The sequence below is a fragment of the Mchenga conophoros genome, linkage group LG6 (genome assembly GCF_057382185.1).
Source record: "Mchenga conophoros isolate Kocher_MC1m ecotype Shallow Benthic linkage group LG6, M_conophoros_male_GT1.1, whole genome shotgun sequence".
In the NCBI taxonomy this organism is placed as follows: domain Eukaryota; kingdom Metazoa; phylum Chordata; class Actinopteri; order Cichliformes; family Cichlidae; genus Mchenga; species Mchenga conophoros.
In genome coordinates this window covers 32,801,875-32,819,308 of record NC_140531.1, presented here as the reverse complement: position 1 = coordinate 32,819,308, position 17,434 = coordinate 32,801,875, and the positions used below count along the sequence as shown (strand labels likewise).

The window sequence follows — 17,434 nt, the reverse complement described above, 5'->3', positions numbered from 1 at the left end:
AGTTGAGTAATACACAGGACCCGTGTGTGTGGGCGCACTTGTAGGTAGAACTCAGTTGTTTATACTTCCTGTTTCAAATCTCAGTCCTCCTAATGCGTGCATCTTACTTGGTCAAGATAACCAAGGACCCACATACCTCAATACTGCCTAATAACTAGCACCTCAGTCTACAACTAAAACAATCTGACACTGAAACTCCAATTTACCTTTGTTGCGTCGTTAGGAGAGGAACTGGCTGCAATCTCATCCACAGCCTGAGATGCCACCATGTTGGATTTCTAAGGAAGAAGCATGAATAATGAATGGCAGTCTTTGGGTCTAGCCAAGATGAATACAGTCCTCCTAATGTCTGGACCTGTCCAGTTGAGTATTACACAGGACCCGTGTGTGTATGCATACTTTTCAGTATAGCCTTTATTCATTTAATACTATTTATACTTATACTGTACTATTTACATTATACCTTGCTTCTCCATGGCCAGTTGGAATCACCATAGTTATAGGTGATTTCTTCTCCTGGACCAATATCTTTGATTGCAAACAAACAGAGATGGGGCCTTCCATCCACTCTGGTAACTGTCATTTTACTGTTTGGATTCACATTATCGTCATTTACAAGTCTGCCAAGTGAGCCGTCCTCTCTGGTAGCATCAACACTAAAACAAAAAGTATACAATAACAATTACACTCTGTAAAGAAAGTCATTAAGTATATTAGGTTGTAGAACGTCTGAATAACATTTTAATATTCAATTCAAAATATTATTTGAATATTATAATTTGTAAACCTCATGTATTTTATCCTTTATCAAAGCAGTTACATACCATAACTGTTTTCCATTGAACTTGAAATCAAATATGAAAACCTTGAGTGCATCATGGTAAAGTTTCATTCGGTTTTCTTGTTCCTCTTTAGTTATGATTTGTCCTCTGTACTCAAAAAGAAAATCTCCCTTTTGAAATGACCGACAGCTGAACACACCGCGACCTAAAGACACACATCAAAAACAAATTGGGCAATAAACTATAAACCATTTAATTAAAATCCTTCTTGTTTTTAAATATGTTTTTTATTTGATTATATTGTATTATTTATTTTGGAACATGTAACATGTTCATAATTCCTTGGGGAAAGACAAGGAAAAAATAGAAATATAATAATAATAATAATAAAACAAGTATAATTATATTCGTGATTATTAATTTTCTCATGCATGGTATGCTACAAAAAAACTACAAAAAACATAAAAATTTCTATTTTGAGAAGCTGACTGCATTCTTTGGAATCAACTCACCTTTAAATGAATCAATATACCTCACATCAAATCCTGCCTTGTCTTCACCTAAGGAGCAGTAATACCTAGCATCTTGTATGGGATTTATTTTAGCTCTCCGTGGCCTTGTTGCCGCCATCCCCTGCAAAGATCAGGTATTAATGACTTTAGAAATAACACATTATACTACAAAATGTATGTAGACATAGAAATAAACAGATCGAAAAATCTATTTATGTTGGGGAGAGCTCCCCTAAAGGTTCCAAATATCTGTGTTCCTCCTATCTTGTATCACTGTGTGTCAGAGGCTGCATGCCCTACCTGTGGAAGTTCTGTTTCGTATATTTTATTTGGTCTAAGGTTACTGCAAATCTTAATGAGTTAATTTTCATATCCACATTTCCTTAACCTTTTATATTTCTTAAAGTTATAAATTAAAATAATGATTTAGTATGGTTGAACAATAAGCATATTTGTCCTACAGTTTTTGTTTCATTTGTAAAATATTTTCTGAAAACAGATCTCACTAGTTTTAAAACCACAAGTTTTGTGATGCTAAAACCAAAATTAATCAAACCAACAGCAACAGAATGTCAAACTTTTGCTACTAGCATGCTGGCTAGCTAAACTGTCAAAAATTAGATACTTTGGTGTATCCGAACGTAATATAATAACCTATATTACTTTGCTTTATTGGATGAATATATTTATATAAACATCATGTGTAAGGGAATTTGTATGGTTCTCACCTGATCTTCCACGAAAGCAGTAAGATAAAAGCTGTCTCATTAAATCCTCATGTCGTGCACCTGAACTCTTTAGTGTCCTCTTCTTCTTCTTCTGCTCTTTAAATGTTCATGGTGGTTGGCAACCAGCGTAGATGTACATTAGCGCCCCCATAGTGCTGAGGAGTGGATATCATTGGCCAAGAACAGTGGATTAACACTGGGATTCTTGCAAATAGAATGCTATGATGTAATAGAGTTAAATTGCTCTAGTGCATTCTGACATAACTCACTTGGAATATGTAGACTTAATAATACTGTATAAAATGTAATTTTTCCAAAAGACTGATATTTATGCTTCTAAATTTTTAAAGAATGAAACAAAAGTAGTAAATGGGGATGATGAGTTTTAGTAACAACTTCAAAGTTATTTGGCTAAAAGAGTTTTAAAATTCAAATAATTAACTTGGACCAAAAAGGCATATTATTGCTACAATGAGATTGGTGAATAAAAATAGATTAGACCACAGATATTTAAGTATTGCAGCAATACAATTAATTTTCATGACCTTAAGTGTTTTTGTGATGCTTTCTTTTTCTTTTTAAATAGTAAAAACTCATGACATAATTAGGACAAAGTTTATAATGAAATAGAAAAATCTTTATTATTGTGGCTGGTCTGGGATGCTGCTGCAGGTGAGATGGACTCACCTGCATTGTATCTACAATCTGTTACAGCAACCGTATAATTATTGTAATTGTTGGACAGCGCAAGGGAACGACCGGCTCAGGTGAGCCACAGGCTGGTGCGCTAGCGGGATGGGGGTGCCGCTGGAAGCGTGGGCGGTCCCTGGAACCACCTCGTCACCAGCGCCGCTAGATCTACAGGCGAACGCCCAGGTAGTCACTTCCCCGTGGCTGGGCTGGGGCGCTGATGCTCCAGGCCTATTCCCTCGCTTGCTCATGGAGGGGGGGGGGGGAGGTGGCTCCTCGGTCTTAGTCGGGGGAAGAGGGTATGTGGCGGGGCGTGTTCTGCGATGCCGCTGCATGTGAGATGGACCCACCTGCACGGCATCTATAATCACACCACGCTGGCTTAAAACTTGTGCTCTGCTTGTGGTGTTGTTTGTGGTGATGTGTACGGCAGACACAAACATACCTTCCCACCCTCATACACACAACCACAAACACTCGGCCCTCACCCAACGTGGACACAGACATAAATGGACACTGTACACACAATCACACTCCCCAAACATTCTCTACATCCCAGGTCCAGGTATTCTTGCCCCGGAGGGGGAACTCATACCCAGACCCAGATGTTGCCCTCCTCCCTGAGGTGGAAATCAAGCAGACCGTCCCCGGCTCCGCAGTGGCAGGGGGCCGCTGCAACCCAGGCCTCGATCAGATGGCCAATTCCACCTTCAGGCCCCCCCGCCCTGACGGCTGGCAGAGAGTGGGGCTCTGTGAAGACCCCATGCCTCCCTCCGCTCGCTCATATGTAGTGTTGCTGCGTGCTGTTCTAAAGTGCATTTAAAACACGGGAGGAGATGTCATCTGTTCTTTTGATATTCATCAGAACCCTGGCTGCAGCATTTTGGATCAGCTGAAGACTTTTAGTTGCATTATGTGGACTTCCTGATAGTTAAGAGTTATAGTAATGCAGCCTTGAAGTAACAAAGGCATCAACTAGTTTTTCAGCATCACTCCTGGATGGGATGTTTCTAATTTTAGCAATATTACGGAGGTGGAAGGAGGAGACCCTAGAAACCTCTTTCATGTCAGATCTAAATGACATGTCTTTGTCAAAAAATAACACAGAGGTTCTTTGCTTTATTACTGGAGGCTAATTTAATGCCATCCAGATGAAGGGACTGACCAAGTAATTTGTTTTTCTGAGCTTCTGGTCCAAAGACAACTTCTGTCTTGTCGGAATTCAAAAGGAGGAAGTTTGAAGACATCCAGGTTTTTATGTCTTCCAAGCATGCCCGTAATCTTTATAACTGATTAGGTTCATCAGGATTTAGGTGTGCATAGCTATGGAAATTTATCCCATGCTGTCTAATGATTTTACCAATAGGGAACATATATATAGTAAAAAGGATCAGTCCAAGTACAGAACCCTGTGGTGTACGCCACAAGTAACCATAGAGGTTGAAGAGGATTTATCATTTACGTAAACAAACCTTGAGTCTGTTGGACAAGTAAGATTTAAACCAGCCTAGTGCTGTTCCTTTGATCCCTGCAACATTTTCAAACCTTTCTATGAGAATATTGTGATTGAATGTGTCAAAAACAGCACTGAGGTCCAGTAGAACCAGAATGGTCACCAGTCCATTATCTGAGGCCATGAGAATATCATTAGTAACTTTCACCAGAGCTGTTTCAGTGCTATGATGAGCTCTAAAGCCAGATTGAAACTCTTCAAACAGGTCGTTATTGTTTAAGTGCTAACACACCTGATTGGCAACTATTACCTCAAGAATTTTAGATATGAAGGGAAGATTAGATATAGGTCTATAGTTCATTAAGTTGTCTTGATTAAAAGAGGGTTTCTTAAATAGAGGTTTAATTACAGCAACCTTAAAATCCTATGGTACGTATCCATTTTCTAAAAATAAATTCATTATATCCAAAACTGGAGCAACAATTAAAGGAAATACCGCTTTAAATAGTTTGGTTCGGGATTAGGTCTAACATGCAGGTATGTATGTAGACCATGTCTACATACCTAAATGTCATAGTTCAGCTGTGTGCAGGCAGGAACGAGGAAAAGGACCCAAAATGCAGACTCTCGGAAGACTGGAGTGAAACTCAAAAACGGCAGCTTTATTGCTGGTTGGAAAATAAGAGACAATACAAAACTAATCCACGGGGAGACACACAGCACAGGATTAGTGCCGTTTACGACGCGACAGGGAGCACAGAAAATACAGGGCTAAAATACACAGGGCATAACGAGGGGAATGAGAGGCAGGAGGTGAACACTGGTGGGAGACATCAGGGCTAATGAGACCAAGGAAGCAAAACTGAAAACACTGACATGAGACAAAGGCTGTATCCCAATTCAGGGTCTGCAGCCTTAAAGTACGCAGCCTCAACGATCCTCAAAGGCTGCGTACTCAAAGACCGCTAAGGCCGGAAGTAAGAGGCTTGTGAAATGGGACGGTCTAGCCTCCATCGCGCTGCCCAGGTTGCCTAGCAACCATAACACCAATCGCTGGAAACGTTTCATACAGTTTTGTTTGACAGAAATGAAAGAGAACATATTTTGTTTGTGTGTTTGTTTCTACACGAGCTTTGTGTGATTTAATAAGTATCTGAGGCTGAGACCACAGGACTGTAAAACATGATTGTTGGCCTTCATATTTGTACTGCAGTCATTTAAGATTAGCTAGTAAATAACAATTAGCTAATGTTGTTCATGAGACTAAAGTCAGTGTAAATATGATATGGCCAATATTATAGTTATTATATTAATCATCATAAGCCATTACAGCAGTGAGTTTGAACTCTCAAATCAAATCACTTCTACAGCACATGTGAGTGAAATTCATGTGAGTGAACTCTGTGTCAAATATAGTCATGTAAGGTTTGGTTCCAGTTACGACCCGATTGCTTCAGCCCATAAAGTGATTTCTTTAGTCTATACACCAGTTTATTAGTCTCACTTGATTCTGTCTCAAAACCTTCTGGTTGTTGTATATATATTTCTTCATTTATTGGTGCGTGTAGATAGGCGGTTTTTACATCCATCTGGTGAACCAACATATCATCCTGAACCACTTTCTGCATCAAAACTCTCACACTCGATAAATTAGCAGTCGGTGAAAAAGTCTCCTCATAATCAACTCCTTTTGTTTGACTAAAACCTTTAGCCACAAATCGAGCTTTATATCTGTCTGATCCGTCTGAGTTCTTTTTAACGGCATAAACCCATTTACCCCCCACTGCTTTCTTACCCTCTGGTAAAGTGGTTAAAGTAAATGTGTCATTCTCCTTAAGGGATTGAATTTCTTCATTCATCGCTTTTTCCCATTCTTTTGACTCACTTGACACAATAGCTTCACTAAATGATGTGGGTATTTCACACAACAATCTGTAGCAATAATCAACACTAGTTTGCATCTGTTCATTTTCACACTCTTTCACATCCGTGATATAATCACTCAAATAATCAGGTCTCTTTCTGATTCTGGATGGATAACGTGTAGCTCCAGCATCTACTTTATCCTCAGTTTTAACCTCGGACTCAGTTTGACTGCTTTCACTACCATCTGGAATGTCCTCATCCTTCGTCTGTTTGGGTTCACCATCTTTTCTGGATTCATAAACCTCATCTTCATACATCTGATCACTCTGTGTTTGTTGATCCATTGTCGCGGGATTTAGTATTTTTATCAATCTGTGCTTTTCAACCTTCCCGGTTTTTGGGAAATAGATCAAATATGCTGGACTATTTTTGTCATATCCCAAGAAAACACCTTTGTCGCATCTTGGATCCAGCTTTCCCCTATTTTGTTTATAAGCATAGCACAATGATCCGAATTTTTTCATTCTAGAAAGATCAGGTCTTTTTCCAGTTAACATCTTATACGCTGTCTGACCTGTGCGTTTGTTAAAACATCGGTTCCTAATCACTCCCGCGGTTTGTACTGCATATGGCCATAAAGACTTTGGCAATTCGCTCTCAACTAACATGCATCTTGCCATGTCAAAAAGTGTACGCCAGTTCCTCTCTGCTGTTCGGTTTTGATGAGGCGAATATGGCGCCGAAGTTTCCTGCCTAATGCCGTGTCTACTTAATAAATCTCTGAACTGACTGCTTGTAAATTCAGTTCCATTATCAGAACGAATGCACTTGATTTTCCCATATGACGCCACATCTGCAATAAATCTTTCAGTTGCTTGAGTTGTATCACTTTTGTGTTTCAGATTATATACAAATGTTGCACCTGAATAATCATCAACAAACGACAAAACAAACTTAAACCCTTCTTTAGAGTTTGGCGTAATCGGACCAGCTAAATCCGTATGTACCAACTCTAATGCTGCCCTGGCCTTTTCATCCGGTTCTCGGTTCCTAGTTTGAATAAACTTCCCTTGTATACAGGCTTCACATTGCATATTTTTGTTGATTTTACCCTTAATTTCCATTCCATCAACGACATTTTGCAGATTTTGAACATCCTCATAATTACAGTGTCCTAGGATTTCATGCCACGTTTGCATATCAAAACATCCATTACATTTATCTTCAAACTCTTGCACAGTGTTTATAAAGAACAGTCTCTCGTGTTCATATATAGGGAATTTTGTTCCATCAACATGTTTAAGAAAACTGTCCCCGTGTTTGAAAACCACAGTGGCTCCGTTACTAGTAGCTGCTTTTACTGACAAAATGTCCTGTGGGAACGATGGAATGTAGAGTGCTTGTTTCAATGTTACCTTGTGGCTGCGTCCTTTACTGTCGATCATACTTATCTCAGCATCTCCTCGCCGCTTTGCAGCTCCTCTGCTCCGCCTTCCGTCAGCCAACTCTACACAATGAGCCTCGGGTTGAAATGTGTCATCAAAAGTCTTAAAACTCTCGATCTTCGTGAAGATATGTGACGTCGCTCCCGTATCCACCAATAGCTGGTTATTCAGCATCTCTTGGCCGCCGTCCGGGACCCTCTGGGGTTTGGAGCCCGTCTTGAACGCGTAGTCCTTCTCCACGACCCCTCTCGCTTCATCCCGTCTTAGCTTCCTTCTACAGGTCGCATCTTTGTGTGTACTACTCCGGCAAAAACTGCACCATACTCTAGATCGGCACGTTCTTGCAGTGTGTCCCTTTAGTCGAAAATTTAAAACACACAATCTCATTATTCTTTGATCTTCGGTCATCTGCTCGCCATGAAGTAGAATCCTGGTCTGATTGCACTTTTGTCCTCATTACGTTGTCATTAGTTATAGCCACACGCATTCGCTCGGTTTCTTCATAACTTCTGAGTTTTACTTTAAAATCTGAAAATGTGATTTTTGCTTCACTCTGTGTAACGTGCACAATCAGGGGTTTAAACGTCTCTGGTAGACCTTTCATTATCATTGCGATCAGAAGTCCATCAGTTAGTGACTCACCCGCATTTTTTAACGCTGTGATAATTGCTTCTGCTCGGATAATATAGTCCGTCACACTTTCATTCTTTTCATTTGTGAGAGAAGTGAGTTCGGTGTACAGACTTATGATCCTTGGCTTGCCCACTCCTGCATAATGACCTCTCAAAATTTTTAGGGCCTTCCGTCCGTCATCAACTGCATCTCTCATAACTAACGATAAACTTTTGTCATCCAGAAATTGTATCAACTCTGCATATGCTTCTGCATTTTTGTCATCATCTTCACCATCGGCTTCTTCATCACCCTCAGCCTTTAAGATGACATCTTTCAAACCTTGTAGTCTGAGATGACCAAGGAACTTCGTTTCCCATATCTCATATTTCCTTTCATCTCCATCAAATTGCAAACGGGAATATCGACTGCCCGACTCTGCCGTGCGTCTGCTCATGATGCACAAAAACGCTTACTCACTCAATCGTGCCAAACTTTTAACACCTGCCGGTAACTTGCGCAGCGGAAGCGTGCTGGGCCCATAACCTGTTAGCAGAGCTGCTCTGGGCCACGTCATGGCATAATATTTTTGAGGGAGAATAAAAAGTCAACACACATATCTTATTTCTGATGGAGGACTCTGCCACTACACTTCTCCAGTCCATTCACAGTAGTCGTTGCATGGTGAGACATGGATAGGAAGTGGGCGGAGCCTTTTACCGTCATTTTATTGTGACGCAAAGTACAAACACCTGTGGACACACAATCCAACAGAAACGTTTCCAGCGGTGAGTATCATGGTTGCTAGGCAACCTGAGCAGTGCGACGGAGCCTAGACCGTCCCATTTCACAAGCCTCTCACTTCCGACCTTAGCGGTCTTTGAGTACGCGGCCCTTGTGGACTGCTAAGGCTGCGTATTTTAAGGCTGCAGACCCTGAATTGGGATACAGCCACAGAGACAGAACACCAAACCATGATAACCGAAACATGGGAAAATAATAATCAAAACTGTACACTAAGAAAGCAGAACAACAAAGCATGGAGCAGCAAAAAACCAAAACACAGACAGCAATAAATACAAAACACACAGTGAAGGGAAAGGGTGAACACAAGACCCAGGGAACACAGATAAACGTGAAGGCAAGAGGACCTAAAACAGTGAATAAAAAATAACCACAAACTCAAAATGCTGGGTCGAGAGACCCAGGACCATGACACCTAAATGCATTGAGTTGCCACTATGTGATTGCCCAATTAGTGAGTAGTTAACGAGCAGTTCGAGGTGTACCCAATAAAGGTCACTCTTTTTTACATTTGTTTTAGAATTGCAATATCCTCTTTACACAGGGCCAGGAAAGCATTTCCCCTTGAAAAATAAGATAATAGAAAACAACCTATATTTGTATTCACTCAGGTTCTCTTCATCTAATCTGATAACAGATAAATGAGAGAACAAACCAAAAAATAAATAACTTATCAGTCAAATACTTTTTCATACCACTTTGTAAGTACGTAACTGTATTTACTTAGTATAACTGTGAATAATTACACAAAACCTTAGTGTTTCATATAAAAGCAAAGCTTCATATGTCTTCTTTCCAACAAGGTAAAGCAGGCTTTTATTACAATTAAGTTCAACATACAGTGGTTCATTTGGTGTGGTCATTTTGGAACATTTACCAGTTATCTAACCCACATGTGAATTGGAAGGACTGTGTAAGAATTGGCGGGACAACTACACACAAGCCTCATTATTATTCACACATGTGTGAATATTCATGAGGTCCTGCTATTACACACGCTACCACCAGGGACACTCTTGGTGATACACAGATTTAACACAAAATCAAGTTTATATGTATTAAACCGACATCTTGATTTTTTTGTTTTTTTAGGGTTAGTGGACCAATAGAAACCACTCTACGTTGTTAGATTTCAGTCAAAATTAGCAGGACACCGCCTCTGTCCTGTTAATTCAAAATGTCCTTCTAGTGTGGTGTGTATTCAGACGAAATGTCCAGCTAATACATGTTTACCAACGCACACACACACACACACACACACACACACACACACACACACACGCACACACGCACACACAGAGTATTGATTTTAAACCTGCAAAGGAGAACATTTGCCACAACTTTTGCCATTTCAAAGTTCAAAGTAGTGTTCCAGTAAGCACTGCACACATGTACTATGGTTCCACCTTTGCACTCTTTATTCTGATCCCTTTTAAAAAATATGGCTTTAGGTCACATTTGAACCATTTTAAAGACTTCTCACCTATTTAATTCACACTTGTGTGTTGCTTGTTGTTATACATACAGCAGGCGTGTATAAAAGTCAAAGACTGAATGTAACAGCCTGCTCTGTGGAAGAAACTGGGCATCACCTTTGTCTCTGGTTATTATACAGGAAGCAAATAGAAGAGTGGAATTACCTTTATAGAGTTGTATTTTATTTGCATAGACATAGCAATAACTGCATATAACTGCTATTGCTATGATATTAGGTCAGTTTTGTTGCATTATTCCTAAGCAGATAATAAGCAAATATAAGTATGTAAGAATACTTGAAATGGTGACAATAAAACATTTTCAGTTTTTGAAGTGGCTCTGCTTTGAGACTTTAACAAAAATATTTTAGTACACTATGCTCTTTGACTACATCTATAGTATTTGTATACTGTACACATGATGTGTTGAGGACAGTGATAAAGTCAGAGAAAAGCAGTATAAACACATTTGTGACATAACATCTCTGGTCACATGAAGTCAACCAGAAATATTTCTTGAATATAAATTCTCTTTATTGAATGGTCACTACAGTCACCAGATATCAGTTCAACAGAACGCATTGGGGATGTGGAGGTACAGCTATAATTCTTCTATATAATAGGTCAAATATCGACAAATGATAACAAAAATTATACTCTATAAAATCAGGTGCTTTCCAATTTGTGAAATTAGAGATCTATAGAATCAAAGTTTGATCTTTACTTGGAAATGTTAGTCTGGAGAAGGGAAAGACGTGCAGTCCAGCAATTACACAGAATCTGCCAAAATTCCCTCCATTGATAGCTGTCAGCACATCTAATGACATAGAGTAAAAATTAACTTTGATAGTTATTTTCGCAAACCTTATTTTTTTCTAATGTATAAACAAATGTGAAGGGAAATGGCATTCATGCTACTACCACAAAGAAACTGTGTAACAGTTAAAGGAGGCGGAGGGTCATGAAGGATGTTGTGTACATGTCAGATTGAAAGAGACTATAGGACCTGCTCCTCCCTTGATGTCTGCCCATAAAACCTTCAAGAGTGAGATCAGTTTGCGTAAACAGAATGCAGCTGATATTTTAGCCTGCAGGATTGGGTCTGTTCTCCATTTGTGGTACAAGTGTTTAACTTTTAGGCTGTAAATGCAGAGCCCGTAACAACCACTTAGAATGAGAAGGATCTACAGAGCTGGCACTTTATCAGCCATAATGAAGAGCATTTTTTTCTTCTCCTGTTTTTTATATGGTAAGTGACTACCTAAAGTTAATACATTAATTAATTTAAATGCTCAATTTGATGCCTTATAATGTCAAATGTAATGTCATTTGTTTTAGCAGCTGAACTAACAGAAGGAGTCATAATTAAAGTAGAGGGATTCGAGGGGAGAAATGTCTCCTTCCAATGCTCGCACACACTTGCATGGAAAAACCATAAGTATTTTTGCAAAGATCCATGCACACGCATGGAAGACATACTGGTTACTGTAGAATCTGGCAGAAGAGCAGAGTCCGGGAGGATAACTCTGGTGGACTCTGGGAATGGATCTTTCTCTGTGACCTTCAGTCATCTCCAGCTGTCAGACTCACAGAAATACCGGTGTGGAGTAGACAGGCCTGGTTTGGACTCATACATTGATGTACAGCTCACAGTAATGAAATGTACGTGTATAATCCTATTTCTTTTAGCTTGATTAAAAATGCATCACTACAGTGAATTCTATAGCTGTATCTAAAGGTTGGTAAAGTTTTACATATTCATTTCTTACTAGCAAAAATATATTACAAACAACATTGTTACAAACTCTGAACATAAATGCTGTGATTTTTTTCCGCATGTTAAATACTTTCAAGTATTTAATATATGAAAGGATAATTAAAATATTTAAAAAACCGGAGGTACCTAAAACATAAACCACATACAATACAAAATAACACCAAAACACAGTAACTCAAAAACACTGGGTCAAAATGACCCAGTACTATGACAACAATCAGAAAAACATTATATTGCAAAAAAAGAACTACTGACATGAAAATGTAAAGTGTTTTTTAAATGTAATTTAGTGAAAAAAGAAGAGAACTTTATTTTTGAATTTCATGTTGAAGCGAGCAAATATCACAAGTTGTACCAGAAAAAAACCCCCAAACAAAAGTATCCAACAATACTCTAATCAAAATAGAAAAAAAAATAACTGAGAAAACATTTTTGTGCACATTTTTTTCCTTGCGTACTTCGATATCAAAGTATAGTAAGCAGATAATACGTTTGACAAACTTTAGCATTTTAATGATTTCATTTGTATTATTTTTACAGAACTTATCATCTCTCTAAATAACTCTTCTACCACTTCTTCTTACACAGCTGTTGAAAATGAGACTGATATTTCTTCTACATTGCCATATCCGAATCCCACCTTGAAGCAGTCCACAACAGGTATAAGTTCTGTCTGATATTATGCATTATAAGAAGAAAAAGTTATATAAAGGCTACATGATTCAAGATTTCTTTTTAATACATCAGGCAACATCATTTGTGCTACCGTTGGGGGTGTTATTCTGATCTCTGTCTTGATGATGGCAGTACGCTTCAAGAAATCCAGAAGAACATCAAACAATAAACTACAGGTTTACACCAACAGAGCAGACACCAGAAATTCAAATGAAAGCGAGGTATGAGTTAGAAAATGGAAGACACCTGTTAGGAAGAAGGAATATAAAAGAAGTTATATATAAAAAAAACTTTCTGGGTGGAATTACAGAATTATATTGAAAAGTAAATCATGAGAGTTATACAACCCCAACTCTGTACCAAAACCACTTTCATGTCCTTCTCTTAAATATAATGGCAAAACAGGAGGTGGTTGTCTGAGATTTTCAGACACTGGGACATGGGAGAAATGGTTTGTCTGGCTCTATTACCAGATAAGCATACCCGGAGGGCACTTGCTAACATTTTTATATCTCAGTTTACTTCTATTAGAGCCTCCTTGACTCCTCAAGTATTCATTAAATGGCCAGTCGACAAAACTAAAAACAAAATTACAAATCATGTCAAAGAAATCGTCTGGCTGACGGCTCCCTTAAAAATGCACCTGGTTTTTGTGTGTTTGTTTGTTTGTTTTTTGTCTTTAATGGATTAAATTTGACTAAATTTGTTTGATAGCCTATACCCCATGCTTTCTGTCTTTCAGTTAAACTAAGCAGAGCAAAGCCAACTGGCTGCGCATAAACTTTCATATTTCATATGTATCATTAAAAACTTTGGATTTTTATATATATCTATATATCTCAACACTTTTTTTGTCACTTTTTAATAGGTCAGTTGTGGGTACAATGACACTGACACGAGAACAAACAACTGTAGCAAGCTGTCTGCAAGTTCTTCTGTCTCTACTCATCAACAAAGATCAGATCTACAAACATTTAAACCCACATAAACCAAATGCAGCACACTCACTGCTGTCTATAAAGCCATTTATTTCTCCAGCCCTCTGGCAGGTTCAGGGTATTCGCCCATGGAGGGCTCAAATGAATAATAATAACTGGCATCTACATTAATGTCTTGCCATCTTTAATATATGAAAGAACCTGTGATTGCAGGAACCTCAGGAAGTTAAGTTATAATCTGTACTTTTTATGGACATTTGGAGACAAATACATTTTCCAATTATGAGCAACACTTGTTTTCATTATAATATGCCTATACACTGAATTAAAAGTTATTGTTTCCACTCCATGTCTGCTGTGCTCTGTGATCACAATGTGATGTTAAGTATGGGAAAGCATGGATCCATCATGCCTTGTATGAATGGTTATCCTTTAATGACCATGTTTTATTTTCTCATGGCTGCTTCTAGCATGATGTCACGAAGCTCGTATCATCTCAACTGTTTTCCTGAAAGTGGCAATAAATTCTCTGTAGATAAATGGACTGCGCAGTCATCAGATTTCAATCCAATAGAGAACATTCACATCCATTCGTTTTTCATTTTAAAAACTGTTTCCAGTCACAAAGTAATTCACTGATAAATGTCAGTGCATCTAGTGACACGCAGCAAAGATTAACTTCAATAGTTAATTTTGAAAAACTGTTTCTCAGTGTAAACAAATGTGGAGGAAAGTAACATTCATGCTTCCTCCACAGAGTAACACTGTGTGTGGCAGTTCAATGAGGCTGAGGGTCATGAAGCATGCTGTGTATGTATTGAAAGAGGTCATTGGATCGGCTCATGACCGGCTCTTGTTTATTAATAAATATATTTCATTTGCAAATGATGGTGCTATAAGCCTTTAACTTTGTAACTCCAAATGCAGAGTCTGTAGCAACAACAGAGCTGGCACTTTTTCCAGCATTTCTTTCATCTCCTGTCTTTTATGTGGTAAGCGAAATCCTAAATTTATACATGAATTCATTTAAATGTTGAAGTAGATGCCTTCTTCTAATAACATGAATGGCTTTAGCAGCTGCATTGACTGAGTGAGCCATAATCAACAACAGGGCAGATCTGAGCAATGCAAACAAGAGAGGTATGAATCAGATACTGCTATCAAAGGCAGTGATCAGGGTGATCTCTAATCACTGTGAATAAAATAAAGCATAAAATATATTCGGGGTTGAATTTGCTGGAGCAAAGTGAGAGTAAGTCATTAGAAGTTGTACCAGCTGTGTTGATGTTATGGATTTTTTGTTGTGTCAGACAACCAGCTGTTTGATGGCTTGGTTTAGATTTGTCTGGAATAAATCAGAGCTAATCGCAAAGATATATGAGATTTGTGTAAATTTTATGGAAATTCCTCGACAAGTGGATACTCCGGGTATTAAAAGCTTCATCTGAAATCTTCGTCACACTGAGGGTGTATGCTAAATTTCACTGTGGTTATTTCTAATTCACCACTGTAGCTGCCTGTGTTTCTGTAACTCAAAAATTTATTTATTTATTTATTTATTTTTATTTTTTGGCCTGTCCCGTTTGGCTCTTTTGCCATCAGAATTGTTGTCTAAAGGCAAAGAAAGATGCCCAACGGATTTACTTTACCAAACTGACCATCCCAGCCTTGCCGTAATGGTCCATTTGATTCACCTTTTATTGTTTATTTTATTTTCACTTACTGAATACGGGACAGACTTGACTGGGGGAAAGAAGGGGAGAAAGAAAGAGGGAAAGAGAAACAGCTGAGAAGAGGGACGGGGGAGAAGGGCAAAAGACAAAAACCAACAGAACGGGCAGAGAAAAAAAAATGCATATATCAATCACCTGGATCACCTGCTGAGAAAGAAAAAAGAAAGCAAGCAGAAGAGAACAAGAGTAATAGAATAAACAACATCACAATGATATATGGGAATATGACAGTAAATACTAAATGTTAAACATTATTGTGCAGCACATAAGATCAACAGAACACAGTGTGCTTTGAGGTAGGAGCCAAAAAGGGTGTAGTTTGTGGGTGTGATCACCCGTGTGTACACCTGTGAGCATGGACGCGCTTGTTTTTTGTTTTTTAAAAGGTTCCTTCATGTAATAATCTGCTAGAGGGTGTGGGGGGGCCACAGCCCCGTCCTCCAGGGCGTGAAGCAGGTGTAGAGGAGATCAAAACTCCAGACATCCAGAGGCCCCCAGAACACAAGAGACCAAGGAAGACCAACAGAGGGGCAGCTGCGCCACTGTCCCGGAAAGAGCTGAGGAGAGTCCCAGATGAGGGCTCACTCAGCAGCCGCGGAGCAGAAGCCAGGGGGAGTTGCAGTGACGCGCCCGTGAGCTCCGCCGGCAGCCAGCTGCGCCTGAGTGACCGAGCCCCAGGCCGAGAGGCCGGGGGCACCCCACCTTCGAAGTGGCCCGAGCGAGCCCCAATGAAGAGCAAAAGGGAAGTTTCAACATTTCTTGCATGGGTAGTGTTATAGAAGCCATGTTTACTGGAGAAGCAGATGGATAGTGATAAATTAAAGAACAGGACACAAGCCAAAAGACAGCTTAAACTGAATAAAAGACCAAGAGTGGCAGGACAAACTAAACTGTCTGTGTTTTATACCTTTAATCTTTTACAAAGAAATAATCTTTAAATACTATTTATCCCTTTTCCCCATTTTTAACCATGTTCAGATGAATTACCTGGTAATGGCCTCAATTCACACACTCGCTTGTGTGAAGTGAAAATGAATAATATATGAAAATAAACAAATACATGTCTTAGAAAGTGTTCACACAGTTTAAACATTGTTTTTATGTTGTTCACAGAACAAGCTATATCCAGTCAACATCCTGGGTAATCAAGAGTCTTGTTTGGGGCCTTCTATCAATTATTTTTGAAAGAGTGTTGTTCATGCATTTTTGCATTCATAATTCCATCAATTTTGATAAGATCGCCAACACCACTGGCTGAAATGCAGGCCCCAAAAATATCAAAGCTTCCACCACATTTTACAGATAGGTATACACAACTGGAACCAAACTTTTCAAATTTTGGTTCGTCACGTATTTTCATTCCAGGTGTTGTTATTTGGCATATCTCAGTTGTTTTTTCTGTTTTTCTTCCTTAAGCATTACTTTTTGACACCCACCCTTCCACTGAGACCATTTCTCTTGAAGCTTCAACAAGGCCGGGTGTGTCTCACAGCTCCTATGTCAAAGTGTTTTAGCCATTTAATTTCATGTTGTCATATACAGTTTCAGGCCTGCCACCTTTTCCCTCCATTTGTCCAATTTCCTCATATTTTTTTCAAAAACAAACTACACACCATACATATTATGCCAGGTTTTTAATACCAGCTCTTTGGGTCTCACATTGTTGGTATTTAAAAAATTTTTTTAATAACAACAAACTTTGTCATCATGGGCTTTTTTTTTTTGTAGAATCAACTAAAGAAATGGCAATAAAGTGTCTTTTTACAACAGGCTGCTAACAAAGTGCTTAAAATGATGAGAATGGCACTTATCACTGGCAGTATTTTAAATCACAAATTAGCATTCGTATCTATATACTGTCCAGATGAGCCAGACAGAGACTTTTTTACCTATTTTGCCAACGCACTATTAGAACAAAATGACTGTTCCTTAGTGTTGGGAGAT

At 38.8% G+C, this 17,434-nt stretch overlaps 1 protein-coding gene and 1 pseudogene across 1 annotated transcript; one reads left to right on the top strand and one right to left on the bottom strand.

Moving 5' to 3' along the window:
* Positions 1-3: 3 nt before the first annotated feature.
* On the bottom strand, positions 4-1,839 carry LOC146573002 (histone-lysine N-methyltransferase Set8-like; annotated as a pseudogene).
* A 9,611-nt stretch (positions 1,840-11,450) lies between these two features.
* Positions 11,451-13,940, top strand: LOC146573001 (protein CD300H-like). The gene is made up of 5 exons (XM_085277509.1): positions 11,451-11,616; positions 11,706-12,029; positions 12,733-12,804; positions 12,892-13,040; positions 13,688-13,940. Exons 1-5 carry the CDS (start codon positions 11,541-11,543, stop codon positions 13,805-13,807), a joined length of 741 nt encoding a protein of 246 aa, XP_085133635.1. The 5' UTR covers positions 11,451-11,540; the 3' UTR covers positions 13,808-13,940.
* The last annotated feature ends 3,494 nt before the right edge of the window (positions 13,941-17,434 follow it).